General features: G+C 43.4%; 1 protein-coding gene across 5 annotated transcripts in view; it reads left to right on the forward strand.

Annotated features, from left to right (window-relative positions):
* Positions 1-15,889, forward strand: part of hycc1 (hyccin PI4KA lipid kinase complex subunit 1) — a 153,605-nt gene that overhangs the window by 30,114 nt on the left and 107,602 nt on the right. For 4 of the 5 annotated variants that reach the window (XM_073024619.1, XM_073024618.1, XM_073024621.1 and 1 more), the window contains exon 2: positions 5,157-5,229. The exons of the other annotated variant lie outside the window; for it this stretch is intronic. In XM_073024619.1, coding sequence (XP_072880720.1) covers positions 5,179-5,229 — 51 coding nt within the window. In that variant the 5' untranslated portion in view covers positions 5,157-5,178. The remainder of the gene's footprint in view (positions 1-5,156; positions 5,230-15,889) is intronic. 5 annotated transcript variants of the gene reach the window in all.

Genomic DNA, 15,889 nt, shown 5'->3' on the forward strand with positions numbered 1-15,889 from the left:
GCTGCAACATTACCTCTCAGCTCCTAAACTCAATCCTACGATTGATGAAGGCCAATGCAGCATATGCTTTCTTAACCACAGAGTCTACCTGTGCAGCAGCTTTGCGCGTCCTATGGATTCGGACCCCAAGATCCCTTTGATCCTTCACACTGCCAAGAGTCTTACCATTAATGCTATATTCAGCCATAATAATTGACCTACCAAAATGAACCACCTCACTCTTACCTGGGTTGAACTCCCATCTGCCACTTCTCAGCCCAATTTTGCATCCTAAATTTGCCCCGTGGGAGCCCCGTGGGAACCTCTGACAGCCCTCAACACTATCCACAACACCCCCAACCTTTACGTCATCAGCAAATTTACTAACCCATCCCTCTGTTTCCTCATCCAGGTCATTTATAAAAATCATGAAGAGTAGGGGTCCTAGAAGAGATCCCTAAGGCACTCCATTGGTCACCAATCTCCATGCAGAATATGACCCATCTACAACCACTCTTTGCCTTCTGTGGGCAAGCCAGTTCTGGATCCACAAAGCAATGTCCCCTTGGATTCCATGCCTCCTTATTTTCTTGGGGTACCTTGTCAAATTGGAGGAATAATACCTTGTTTTCTGTTTGAGTAGCCTCCAACTTGATGACATGAACATTGATTTCTCTAACTTCCGGTAATGCCCCTCAAACCTCCCTCCCCCTCCATTTCCCATCCCTTTCCCCTCTCTCACCTGATCTTACCAATTAATTTCCCAGCTCTTTCTTTCATCCTTCCCCCTCCAGGTTTCACCTATTACCTGGTGGTTCTCTCTTCCCTTCCCCCAACCTTTTAAATCTACTCCTCAGCTTTTTTTTCCAGTCCTGCTGAAGAGTTTCAGCCTGAAATGTTGACTGTACTTTTTTCCATAGATGCTGCCTGGCTTGCTGAGTTCCTCCAGCAATTTTTGTGTGTTGCTTGGATTTCCAGCATCTGCAGATTTTCTCTTGTCTATGGTAAAGGAGATAGAGTTGTGGTCACTACCTCCAAAATGCTCTCCCACCGAGAGATCTGACACCTGACAGATTCGTTTCCTAATACCAAGATCAAGTACGGCCTCTCCACTAGTTGACTTATCTACATATTGTGTCATGAAATCTTTCTGAACACGCTTAAAAAAAACTCCACCCCATCTAAACCCCTTGCTCTAAGGAGATGCCAGTCAATAAAAGTTAAAAGCTCCCATCACAGCAGTCCTTTTACTATTGCACTGTTCTAAATCTGCCAGCCCATCTGCTCCTTAATGTCCCTGTTGCTATTGGGTGGTCTATTTTTTAAAAAAAACCCTTCCTCTTTCTGACTTCCACCCCCACTGACTCAGTAGATCATTCCTCTGTTACTTTCTCCTTTGCTGCAGCTGTGACACTAACTCTGATTAGCAGTGCCACACCCCCACCTCTTTTGCCTCCCTCCTCTGTTTTTGAAACATCTAATGCAGGGGTCGGCAACTTTTTGCCTCTGTGGGCTGGATCGCGTATTAATGAGTGGACGGTGGGCCAGATAAATGCCATAAAAAAACTGGTTATGTTTGCCTCAAATTAATGATTAATGCATGCTAGAAAATCATTTGTGCTTAAGATTGCCTACCCCTAATCTAAAGCTTGGCAAACTCAGCAGCCATTCCTGACCCTGAGACATCCAAGTCTCTGTAATGGCCACATCGTCATAGTTCCACGTTTTGATCCACACCCTAAGTTCATCTGCCTTGTTTATGATACTCCTTGCATTAAAATAGACACATCTCAAACCATCAGGGGGAGTACATCTTTGCTCTATCATCTGTCTGTCATTTCTCACAAACTCCCTAGAAGCTGCCTGTACTTGTGCACCAACTGCCCCATCCTCTATTTCTTCACTTCGGTTCCCACCCCTCCTACAAATCTAGTTTAAACCCTCCTCAAATGCATTAGCAAACCTCCCCACCAAGATATTGGTCCCCTCAGATGCAAGTGTAACGTGTCTTTTTTATACAGGTTACACCTGCCCCAGAAGAGTTCCCAATGATCCAGAAATCTGGATCCCTGCCCCTGCTTCAATCTTTCAGCCTTGCATTTATCCACCACCTCATTCTATTGCTATACTCGCTGTCGCATGGCACAGGCAGCAATCCCAAAATTACCACCCTTGAGGTCTTGCTTCTCAGCTTCCTTCTTAACTCCCTGTATTCTGTTTTCAGGACTTCTTCCCTTTTTCTACCTATGTCGTTGGTACCAATATGTACCATGACCTCTGGCTGCTCACCCTCCCATTTCAGGATTTTGTGGACACATTCAGAAATATCATGAACCCTGGCGCCTGGGAGGCAAACCACTGTCTGAGTTTATTTTTTTTGCCCATAGAATCACCAATCTGTTTTCCTAACTATAGAGTCCCGCTATTACTGCTGCCATCCTGTTCCATTCCCTACCCTTCTGAGCTACAGGGCCAGACATAGTGCCAGCGGCACAGCCACTGTTGCTTCCCCAAGGCAGGTCATTCCCCCCCCCCAGCAGTACTGGAAATGGAGTACTTATTGGTAAGGGGGGCGGCCACAAGGGTGCTCTCCACTACCTGATGCTCTCCCTTCCTTCTCCTGATAGATACCTAGTTATCTGTGTCCTGTGTCCCAGATGTGACTACCTGCCTGCAGCTCCTAATGATCACCTCCTCACTTTCACTAACAAGCCGAAGGTCATCAAGCTGCAGCTCCAGTTCCCTAATTCAGTCTCTAAGGAGCTGCAGCTCGTATACCTGGCACAGATGTGGCCATCAGGGAGGCTGGAAGTCTTCTGGATATCCACATCTGTCACCTAGAGCAGAAAACTGGCCTTATAATCGTACCCACTATTATTAAATTTGAGGGGGGAAAAAGCGATATGGAAGTAACTTGCTTCCCTACCTCGTCTAGGTCTGTCCTCGCTGAAGTCCCGATGAGCCAAAGCCCTACTACTCTGACTTGAGCTATTCCGACGACTGCACTGCATGCCCCCCTTTTATCCAGGAACCTTCTCAGCGGCCTTGTGCAATGACAAACTGCTGCGTCTGCGCACTTCTCCCAATTGAATTAGGCAAGATATTCCCTTGAGGAAACCATGATGACTATGGCCAGTTTTTTTATGTGCCTCCAAGTACCCTGAAACCACATCCTTAACAATCGATTCCAACATCTTCTCAACCACTGAGCTCAGACTAACTGGCCAATAACTTCCTTTTGTCTGCCTCTCTCCCTCGATGAGTGGACTGACATTTGCAATTGTCTTGTCTTCCAGAACCATTTCAGAATCTAGTGATAATTACTAATGCCTCCACAATCTCTTTAGCCACTTCTTTCAGAACTCTGGGTGTAGTCTAACCTTGTCCAGGTGACTTGTCTAGCTTCAGACCTTTCAGTTTCCCAAGAACTTTCCCTAGTAATGGGAACTTCACACACTTCTGACCCCTGGAACTTCCACTGTATTGCTCATGTCTTCCACAGTGCTAAAATACTTATTCAGTTCGTCCGCCATTTCCTTGTCCCCCATTACTACATCTCCAGCATTATTTTTCAGTGGTCTGATATCTACTGTTGCCTCTTTTTTACACTTTATGTATCTGAAGAAACCTTTGGTATCCTCTTTTAATATTATTGGCTCGTTTAATTTTGTATTCCATCTTTTCCTTTCTGGTGACTCTTTTAGTTGCCTGTAACTTCTCAGTCATCCTTGTTCTATCATATGCTGTCTCTTTGGCTTTTATGTTGGCTTTGACGTCTGTTAACCATGGTTGTGTCATCTTGCCTTTAGAATTCTTCTTCATTTTTGTGATGTATGTATCTTCTGCCTTCAGAATTGCTTCCAAAAATTTCACCCATTGCTGCTTTGCCTTCATCCGTGCCAGAGCTCTTTTCCAATCAGTTTTTGGCCAACTCTTTTCTCATGCCACCATAATTCCTTTTACTCCACTGTAATAGGGATTCATCTGACTTTAGCTTGTGTTTCTCAAATTTCAGGGTGTATTTCATTATATTATGATCACTTGCTCCTAGGGTTTTTTTTTACCTCAAGCTTTCTGATCAATTCCAGTTCATTGCACAACAACCAATCCAGAATAGCCAGTCCTCTAGCGGGTTCAACATGAGTTGCTCGAAAAAGCCATCTCCAAGCCATTCTAGAAAATCCCTCTTTGGAAGCTAGCACCAACCTGATTTTCCCAGTTACCTGCATATTGAAACCCCCATGACGATTGTAATATTGCCCTTTTGAGATGCATTTTCTATCTCCCATTGTAATTTGTAGACCACATCCTTACTATTGTTTGGGGGCCTGTATATAACTTCCAGCAGGGTGTTTTTACCCTCGCAGTTCTTTGGCTTTACCATGACTCAACTCTTTCTGACCTTGTTTCATCTCTTTCTAATGATTTGATTTCATTTTTTACAACAGAGCTATACCACCAATTCTGCCTTCTGGCTGTCTTTTTGATACAATATGTATCCTTAGACATTAAGCTCCCAGCAATAATCTTCTTTCAGCCATGATTCAGTGATCCCTACAACATCATACATGCCAATCTGTAACTGTGCTACAAGTTTATCTACCTTATTCCAAGTTCTAAGTGCATTAAAAAAAACACCTTCAATACTGTATTCACCTTTTTCAGTTTTGTCTACCTTTTACATTGCAACTCATCCTGTTGACTGCAATTTTGCCCTATCATCAGCTTCTCCTTGCTAGGAGTCTCATTTCAGATTTCCTTTGTTTTAAACCAACTACCTCATCCTCAGCACTATCACTGTGGTTCCCGTCCCTCTGCCAAATCCCTCTAACAAATGTCTCGGTGTAACCCATCCCTTTTGTACAAGTTGTACCTTTCCCAGAAGAGATCCCAATGAATCATAAATCGGAACCCCTGCCCCTTGTGCCAGTTTCTCAGCCATGCAATCACCTAACAAACCATCCTATTTTTACCAATGAAGCTCTGCCTTTTAAACCTTGATTGTGGACCTAATTGAAAACTTAGTTCTTTTTATGGACTCCCTCTCTGTTGATTGGTCACCGCACAAATTATCTCAATTATCATAAAATATAAAGACAGATGTTTTTTCTGGATTATAAGTTAAGTTGTAACTGCTTCTGAAGATATGTTTCTAATCCTGATATGTCCTTTTAAAGGTTACATTGTGGTTGTGAGAAGATGTTGGCAGCAGACAAACGGGTGGTGGAGGAATGGCTCTCAGAGTTCAAGGTACCTTTTCCATCAGTTTGGTTGTTTTGGACAGAAGAATTTATTCAGTAGGTAGTTTATGAAATAATTAAAGACCATGTTAGCAATCTGAAAGATGTATCAGTTAGGAAAGCTGGTAATGTCAATGACATGAATGACAAAGGAATGAAGGCATCATGAAAGTTTATGATTGGTGGCCATCTTGAATATGCATATTTCTCCAAAGTTACTAAAGTGTCAAATATGTTGAGAATTTATTGACTAATGCTTGCAGTTTATTTTCTTCATTTACATATTGTGTTAGTTTAATGTCAATAACCTTCCAATGTTTATTTAAATAGTAGTGAATCAGAACTATTAGTTATCACATTGATAGAATAATATACATATTCAGCAAATAGTTTAAAAATAAACTTCGTTGCTGCTTTTGTTCATGCATTTATCAGTCAGTATCCGCATTTACTCAACTTTAAAATTGTAAAAGCCACCAAGGCTGTCAGTAAAGCATTAAACAAGAAGTGAATATCACTGGCAAACCCTGAGACTGACACAAAAATAACCACAATATAATGTATACTGTCAGGGAATTGTGCAAGACTTAACTTTAAATTTTGTCAGTATAAATCATCCATATATTACAAACAGTTGTATACAATCCATTAATTTAACAGTAGCTTTAAAGTTGGGCCATAAGACATAGGAGCAAATTAGGCCATTCAGCCCTTTGAGTCTGCTCCACCATTCCATGACAGATTCATTATTTCTCACAACCCCATTCTTCTGCCTTCTCCCCTTTACCCTTAGAAGCCCTGGCTATTCAAGAAACTTCAGCATACACTTCAAATATACTCAATAACTTGGCCTCCACAGCCATCTATGACAATGAATTCCACAGATTTGCTTCCTTCTGGCAAAAGAAATTCCTCCTCATCTCTGTTATAAATTTATATAAATATAAATCTCTATTCTGGCCCTAGCCTCCCCAACTATAGGAAGCATCCTGTCTATATTCACTCTATTAGCCCTTTCAGTATTTGATAGATTTCAGTGAGATCCTCTCACCTCATTGAACTCCAGTGAGTGCAGGCCCAGAGCCATCAAATGATCCTTGTATATTAACTCTTTCATTCCTGGAATATTTCTCATGAACCTCCTCTGGACTCTCTCCAATGCTGCACAACTTTTCTCAGATAAGGGGCCCAAAACCACTCTCAGTCCTCCCAGTGCAGTCTGACCAATGCTTTATAAAGCCTTAGCATTACATCTTTGCTTTTATATTCTAGTCCTCTCAAAGTGAATGGTAACGTTACTTTTGCGTTCCATACCACCGACTTCATGTACAAGTTAACCTTCCGGGAATCCTGCACAAGGACTCCCACGTCCCTTTACAACTTTGATTTCTGAATTTTCTTCTTGTTTAGAAAATAATGTACGCTTTTATTCCTTCTACAAAGTCATGACCATGAATTTCCTTGCACTATATTTCATCTGCTACTTCTTTGCCTATTCTCCTAATTTGTCCAAGTTCTTCTTCAGACTCCCTGCTTTTTCAACACTACCTGCCCCTCCACCTATCGTCATATCGTCTGCTAATTTGGCCACAAACCCATCAATTCCGTCATCCAAATCATTGACATAGCAGTATAACATGAGAAGAAACGGTCTCAACACCCACACCTGTGGAACACCACCAGTCGTTGGCAGCCAACCAGAAAAGGCCCCCTTTATTCCCACTTTTACCTTCTGCCATTCAGCCAATCTTCTATTCATGCTAGTACTTTACCTCTAATACCATGAGCTCTTATCTTGTTAAGCAGCATATACACACAAAATACCGGAGGAACTTAGCAAGTCAGGCAGCATCTATAGAAAAGAGTAAACAGTCCTTCCAGGTGAGGCAACAGTTCACCTGTGAGTCTGTTGGGGTCATATACTATGTTTGGTGCTCCTGGTGTAGCCTCCTGTATATTGGTGAGACCCAATATAGATTGGGAGACCGCATCGCTGAGCGCCTATGCTCTGTCCACCAAGAAAAGTGAGATCTCCCATTGGCCACTCATTTTAATTCTACTTCCATTCCTATTCCTCTACTGTTGTGATGAGGTCACACGTGGGATGGAGGAACAACACCTTGTATTCTGTTTGGGTAGCCTCCAACCTGATGGCATGAACATCAATTTCTCAAACTTCCATAATGCCTTCCACCCTCCCTCCCCTTCACCATTTTCCATCCCCTTTTCCCTCTCTCACCTTATCTTCTTGCCCACCCATCATCTCCCTCTGGTGCTTCTCCTCACTTTTCTTCCTACCATGGCCTTCTGTCTCTTTCACTAGTCAACTTCCCAGCTCTTTACTATATTTTTCTCCCTCCAGGTTTCACCTATCATCTTATGTTTTTTCTTCCCTCCCCCCACCCTTTACATCTAGTCTGAAGCTTTTTTTCTCTAGTCCTGCCGAAGGGTTTCGGCTCAAAGTTGACTGTACTCTTTGGTAGATTTTTTTTCTTGTCTGTGATTGGCCTGTTTCTGTGCTATATTACTCTAAATATCTGACTTGACTAACATTTTGGAAGTTGTTCAAATGTTTCTCCTTGAGGAACTAACATTGTTCCATATGCAGGGATAGGTTGGTGGTCTGGCAGATGCTGCCATTATTGTGTCGCCTGTGACAAGGTTGTTAATTTTGTGGATTTCATGTCACGAGCACAACATCAAACTTGATTTTTACTGGGTGGTTAGGATTGTTTTCAGATGAGACACAAAATTGCCTCACCTGTAATGCATTAAGTATTAATAAAATAATTTGATGCCATATCTGCTATCTTGATGGTAATTAAGATGTAAGCCTGTGATTAGAAGTGTACCGATCACATCAGAATTACTGTTCTCACTTTTTGTTATTGGCATTAATTATGTAGATGTAAAAGTGAGATGTGTAATTAATAAGATTGCAGTTGAAGAGTTTGCTATTTTGGATAACATTGAGGTTAGTCTTCAGCTACACAACAACATTATTCCCAGTTGATAAGATGGACAGTGGATGGGAAGGGTGTGGAGAACTATATAGATGGGACTAGGTGGAGTAACTATTCTGCACTGCCTAGATGGACCAAAGGGCCTGTTTCTGTGCTTTAGTGGTCTATGACACTAATGCTCAACTTGAAACATTTAAATGTCAAAGTAAGCACTTGAATTGGCAAGGCATAGAAGGCAACAGGCCAAATGGGATTAGTGTAGATGGGTGCTCTGTGATATGGACAAGGGGCCGAAGGGCTTGTTTCTGAGGCGTATGACTCTGAACACCTGTAGTCATGCAGAATTTGCTCCCTCCAATGATACATTGGCCAGTTACTGTGATCTTCAGTACCAGGGAGAGTGTAGCTAAATGAGCTGCCCAGTTCTTTTTTTGGTGTTTTGGGGTTTTTTCTTTCTGTTTATGTCAATTATAAAAGTTCCTTTATCTTTTTTCTTTTTATGGATAAGAGGAGAATCAATCACCCTTCTCTTTATTATATACTATTAGATTAATACTTTGTCTTAATCTTGATAATGTTATTTTTCCTTTTATTCAAACTACTATTGATATAGATATTTGTGATAATTCTCTTGTTTATATATATATATATATATGTACTTTTTTATTTAACTAATAAAAAGATTGATAAAGAAAGAAAGAAAATGTAATTTTTTTTCCGGGTACAGCACACCGAATAGCAACTTCCATTTGTAACAGCAACTCAAAAATACCAGAACCTACCAAAGTCTTTCAAATGAAGTGAAGTGTCAGTAAATAGGGTTGGAGATATTTACTAAAGCTGAAGGTAGAGGCTGTTTGCTTTTGTAAAGCATAAGTCAGAAACTTTACTGTTATTTTCTAATTGATGAAGTCATGCATCTAGACCTGGCACACGGATCAATTTCAACCTGTTTAAAATGTCTTCCTTCACAGATTTTTCTGCTTTAAGTAGAAGCTTGTTTAGAAGATTTAGGAATTAATAATTTCTTTCCTCTTACTAAAATAAATTACAAATGACAGTGTACATTTTAATATTTTGTTTAGTAAGAAGTAAAGAGTGGTAAGTATTCTCAAACTGTGAAACTTAAATACCAGAAGTAATTAAGTAGTTGTTCTTTTAACTGAATGCATGCACCATAAGGTTAATGGAGTGTAATGGCAGCACACTTTCCAGCATCTAGATATACATTTTCAATGGAAATTTTTCTAAGTGTATTGCTGGTGGGCAAGAAGAGTCCAAGAAATCTTGTTCTTTCTGGCGGTAGTGATGAAAGCACATATGTAACTGAGCTGTACGTGTAATGTTGTAAACTTCTTTCGATCTACCCGATGCAAAGACACCACGTACTACAGTGAAAGTAACTTTAACTCTTTATTAGCAAGTTACCCGAGAGAACCCTCCTTAAGCACTCTCTCTCGGAGGCTGCTTTGAAGGTCTCTCTCCTCTGAAGCAAATACGGTTCTTTTTATATACGTGCAGTCACATACACAGATACATGTGGGTTCACCCCCTTAGTTTCTGTACAGATGAGTATTGTTAACTTTATCAGTCATAAGTTGTTCGTATAACAGTTTTAATTGTCACTATGTCCGGATATAGACAGACAAAGCCTACCCTTGAAAATAGTCACTCTTTTTAATGCTTATCTTGCAGGTGCCATAAGAGGTACAAAGCAGAATATGCTTCTCACAGCAATTAATCGAGCAATGATACAAGTTACTCTAAGCAAAAACAAAAGCACAGATCGCATACCAAGGATGGTGTCACCGGCTCAGCTTATCTTATGAGAAAACATCTGTGCTTCTATACTTTTTTCTCAAACTCTTAGCTCTATGACCCTTACAAAAATAGCCAGGGTCACAAGTGGCCTACGAGATGCTAACTTCCTAACATTACATTCCCTCCTTTTATCATTCTATGATAATACACTCAGATTGGGGCCGAAAATGAATTTCTTAGCTCATGCAGACACAACTTGTAACACGTATTAATACAAACTAATAACACACACATAGCAATAAGAGTGATTATAACTGTAATAAGCCCATGTAGCAAATAGGAACCTCCTAACAGCCAACCTAACCACCCATCTCCTGGTTTGGGACCTTGCCTGAAATCATCTAATTGTTTCTTGATAGACTGAATAGCATGTGTTATATTATATTATTCGTCTGTGATGTGGGTGATACACTTGTCCCCTACTGAGGCACATACTCCTCCTTGCTGAGCCAACTGGTAGTCTGTTGGGCGTACAGTCGCAACTCTGCCAGCTCTTTATTTATGGCCTCCAGTCCTTCCATAGTACTGTTTCTCAGCACAGTCAGCCCACAAATAAGGTAGTTCTGATTCTTGGTGGCTATGGTCCCTGCCAAACCCCCTAGAGAGAGAGTACTCAGAAACCCATAGCCTAAAGAGGAGCCCAGCATGACCGAATCCTTCCAGTTCGCACAGAATTCCTTACTTACTGACCGGGCCATGAGTCTTCTGGGGACAGGGGACCGTGACCGGCCCAATCATTCCCATCGCACACAAGGCTGGCAAAGTGGATGTGGTGATGGTAAAAGTCCCATTAAGAAGGAAAACGAGCCCCTCCTTAGCCGGGTAGCATTTTATGATAGTCTTCCCTGCTCCCGTCATTTGTTTTTATGCCAGTTACTGATTCCTCCATATGGATTAAAATCTGAAGTGTTATATGGGTATATCAGGGAACCTGTAGTAACATGTGTCCCGTTACACTTCACACAGACCTTTTGTGGTCCCATGGTTACATTAAAACGCTGTTGTTCTGTCCATGTGCAACTAAACCATCCTCCTTACATTCTGCATCTTCGGCGTACGCAATGAGTGATTGCACAAGAGATATTGTTAGGAACTAGACCTACTACACAGCCCCACCATTCTCCTCCAAAACAGTAGGGGTAACTCTGTGAGTCAGAACAGTTAGCCTTTGTTCCTTTAATGGAATGAGACCCAATGAATGCAGTTGGGTCTTGGGGATTTCCTCCTATCATTGTATACAAGTTCTACACATTGCCCTATTGTCCCCTGCCAGAACCTGCCTCTCCTTCCTATGCAGGGGGCGTCCGAGGTATCAATGGTGTACAGACTCTTAGGGTTCCATCCCGGGATGGCTACAAACAGGGCTTCTACTGATTTGGCAAGCAGATAACATACAGTACGTTTACCATGCAGCTGTATATGGGTTTTATAGAACAGATTTTCCTCTTAAGGCGTTCTCCATAAAGGTGACGGTAATGATAAAGAGTCCAAGTCCAACAATAATCATTTCTCTTCCGGCAGCCATCGCTTGCAATCACTCAGGTAAACCCAATGGTTGTGACCTTGTACCTTTACTGCTGTGAATGTCTGGAGAAGTATCTGGAGGGGTCCCTTCCATTGAGGTCCAAGCTGGGGGCGCTCCCAGTCCCTTATAAGTACCACGTCTCCAATCTTTAAGTCAGGCCACTCTGCCTCCGATCCTCTGTGGCGTGAACGCCTCCTGTACCTGTGAATGAAGAAACTTTAAAGAGGATGTTAATTGTCTGAAATATCTTTGTAACTCGTCCCCCATGATGTTGAGATCAACTTGGGTGGGGGGTTGGATATTGGCATCTCATGGGGTTCTTCCCGGGCGCCCATAAATGACCTTGGCGGCTGACACCCCAGTAGTTGAATGGGGAGTGATCCTCATGTGGTACAGTGCCAATGGGAGAACCTTTAGCCAATTTAGGCCAGTTTCAGACATCAGTTTGGCCAATTTATTTTTCAAGGTGCCATTAGCTCTTTCCACTATGCCCACTGCCTTAGGGTGGTAGGTACAGTGGAACTGTTGCTCGATATGCAGTACCTCACACAACTCCTTATTTATCCTTCTTACAAAGTGAGGACCATTATCTGAGCTTGTCTGTCAGAGTACCCCAAACCTTGGTATAATCTCTGTGAGTAACAGTCTCACTACTGTTGAGGCTTTGTTGTTGGTGGTTGGATAGGCTTCAATCCATCTACTGAACACATCTACAACTATTAAACAATACTTATAAGATTGTACATGCAGCAATTTAATAAAATCAAGCTGGATGCATTCAAACGGACCACCTGGCAAGGGTTTTTTTCCTGAAGCACACTTTACTCCTTTTCCCACATTCATTTTTTGACATATTAAACACAACAGTATTTTTATGTGTGCCGCCTCATTCAACCTAGGGTGACACCAGGTGCGTAGCAAAATGTTACTCATTCCCTCCTTGCCAAGGTGCATGTCAGTATGTAAGCAGTCAATAAGCATTGGTAATAAAGCATCAGGTATACACACTTGGCCGACTGGCATAAGCCAGAGGCTTGCCGACGCAGAGTGCGAGCACCCATGCGTCTTCCATAATTGTTTTTCTGAGTCAGAGGCGTACCCCTGGAATTGATGCACAGCGCTCATGTCTGGGATACCTTTCGTCGTCGTTGTGTTCGGCTTGCAAGCCAAGGCCAATTTCTCTGCCGTGGAGACAATGTGAATGGCTGTTTGTGCCGCTAATTTGGCTTCCCCATCTGCCCAGTTGTTACCCTGAGTGACTGCGGAGAAATCAGAGAGGTGCGCTGAGCACTTAACAATAGCCAATTGTTTTGGGAGGAGGATGGCCTTGAGGTTCTGTACATATGAAGCATTCTGAATAGGGGTTCCGGTGGAAGTGAGAAATCCCCAGTGTGTCCACAGTTGGCCGAAGTCATGGGCGACACCAAATGCATAGCGGGAGTCGGTAAAAATGTTGGCCACTTTATCTTTAGCCAAAATACAAGCTCTGGTTAGGGCAAAAAGTTCCACTTTTTGGGCTGATACAGGAGGCTGCAAGGATGTGGACTTGAGCACAGCTGAGTCATTTACAACTGCATAGCTGCTGAGGCAGGTGCCCTTCTCAGAGACAGAGGAACTACCGTCAACGTAAAGGATTAAATCTGCAGATGGGAAAGCTTTATCTGAGAGATCCAGGTGGGGAGCAATCAGAAAGTGGTTCCTCATTAAACAGTCGTGGGGTGGTTCCGTGAGGTCCTCAGGTGGGCTTTCTAAAAAGGTGGTGGGGTTGATGGTAGTACAGTAGGCAAAGGTGATAAGTGGGTAATTAAGGAATGCTACCTCATATCTCGTCAATCTAGCCTGGGTGAGGTGTTGGGTTTGATGGGAGGTCAAAAGTGCAGTTACAGTGTGTGAGGAATAAATAACTGCAGGCTGCTGCACAGTTATGTTGGAGGCTGCTGTTACGAGAGAGTAAATGGGTGGGAGCATCTGTGAACATGGTGGGAGACCCCTTGCCACTGGGTCTAAGCGGGTGGAGAAATACGCTACTGCTCTTTTCCTATCTCCATAGGTCTGAGTAAGGACTGCTATAGCGCAATCTTCCAGGACATTAACAAATAACTGGAAGGGGCAATCATAGAGGGGATGTCCCAGGGCCGGAGCATTGGTCAGCACCTGTTTGAGTTGGTCAAAAGCATTCCTTTGTTCTTGTGTGAGTTTGAAAGGTCCTGCCCTCTGGCTGGATGCCAGGGGTGAAAGGTGCTTAGTTAGGAGGGCAACGTTGGGTAACCACTGTCTGCAAAAGTTCACTAGACCCAAAAAGGCCTCATGTTCTTCGGTGTGGTTGGCTGTGGGGTAGCAATGATGGGTGTTACTCATTCAGGGGTGAGCTTTCTCTCATATGCATTCAATAGGGTGCCCAGGAATTTCACCTGACGTTGAGCATGTTTTACCTCAGGGGTATTACATATCCCCAGGAGTGGAGGGCATTAAGGAGCCTGTTAGTGTCTTGTTTATTGGTGGGCTCAGAAAGGCTGGCTAGCAATAGGTCATCTATGTATTGGATAATGGATGACCTCCCTGGGAGCTGCAAATCCTTAAGTTGGTTATGGAGGATTTGGGAGAAAATGTTTGGGGAGTGGACAGATCCTTGTGGAAGGCGTGTCCAAGTGTTTTGCTGGTCTTGGAAAGTAAAGGCAAACAAATACTGGGATTTGGGGGACAGGGGAGTTGCAAAAAAACGCATGCTGTAGGTCAATGATAGTGAAAATACATGAGTCCGCAGGGACATTACTAAGAATGGTGGCGGGGTTGGGGATGATAGGATGTAAAGGTTCAACTATTTCATTTATCTTCCGTAAATTTTGTACCAGGAGCCACTCTGTCTGTCCAGGTTTGGGGACGGGTAGAATAGCGATGTTACAAGGTGATTGGCTAGGGATCAAGATGCCCTGTTTGCAAAAGGAATCCACCAGGGAAGTGATACTGTCAACAGCGTCCTTCCGAAGGGGGTATTGCGGAATAGAGGGCAGCTGTACTCAGTGTTTCACCCGAATTTGCACTGGGGTCACAGCGGTTAGTCCTACCTCAACCTTAGATGCGGTCCATAAGTCAGGGGCTGACTCATCATCCGAGGCAAGGAGGTGAGACTGGTGATGATGGGCACAGCCTGTTAACGAAAAAGGGATAAGGTAATAAGTCAAAATTTCATCTGCTAACATCTGGGGAGTTCAGAGGAGGCTTGGATCTTTCTGTTCCCACAGTCGGCAGGCTAGAACCCCTAACTCCTTTGGTTTGTGTCCGGCAGCCACTGACAAGGTGATGTGGGGGGGGACACAAGACCCAACTGGCTCCATAGCTCAGTCGGCACCTGAACTAATATTGCTGCTCCCTCCTTACCCTTTATGTCTCCCAGGACAGTAATGTTGACCATGCTGCTCACAAAGGGGGCATAACAGGTTTCTAATTCCTGTGAGACCCCTGAGGGGTCATATGCCAGTGTTACATGTGGGTCGGGCACCTGCAGGGGTGGGTCGAAATCTCCGGGCCGACAGCGCACCACTGAGGAGGATGGTAGACCCAAAAATTCCTTCTGGAGTCAGGACCACTAATAGTAATTCCAGCATCAAGACATTTTATTTTAAGCCAGAGGGAGCACAGCAGGTCTCTCCCTGCTAGTTTAACTCTGAGGTCTGGGGTATGAGCAAACTGAATTGTACTCTGTTGGTCCCCAAATTGGACTCGTAGGGGTTTCGTCAGTGGGTAGGGTTTTTCTTGTCCCATTAAACCACTCTGAGTCACTGAGGTATCTGACATCCTGAAACCATGTTGATTGATTCAAGTGTTGATGTTGTTGCTCCAGTATCGAGCATAAAGGGGACGCTGTTGCCTTCCACTAATAGGTTAAATATGGGCTCTTCTTCAGGGTTATCAGTGAGGACAGGAAACATCAAGCCAGTATCCGGCTGATCAACTAGTCAGGCAGAAAACGGGTTATGGGTGGTGAATGGTTGCCGCCGACCCGAGGGCCTGGACTGTCATTGGCGATTGGGACAGTCCCTTTGCCAATGATCAGAGGTGCCACAGAGGTAGCATCCTGTAACCCTAACGCTTGCTAGGGGTGGTTGTTGGGGCCCAGGCAGCAGAAGTCCATAGTTAGGGTTTCCCTTGGGCATAGGTTGGCCGCAGAAATTGGGCGGCGGTGCATATGGGGATCCACGTGTTGGGGCTCTGGGACCGTTGGGATGCGTAAGGTACCCGCCTCCAGATTGATTAACCCATCCAGGGACACAAAACTGAGGTTCCATCTGATACCCTACATTATCAGGACAGGGACGTGGGGGCTGGGAGGGCCTCTGGACCATCTCGTGTTTTACTTTGGT

Source organism: Hemitrygon akajei, chromosome 20, assembly GCF_048418815.1.
Source record: "Hemitrygon akajei chromosome 20, sHemAka1.3, whole genome shotgun sequence".
Classification (NCBI taxonomy): Eukaryota; Metazoa; Chordata; class Chondrichthyes; order Myliobatiformes; family Dasyatidae; genus Hemitrygon; species Hemitrygon akajei.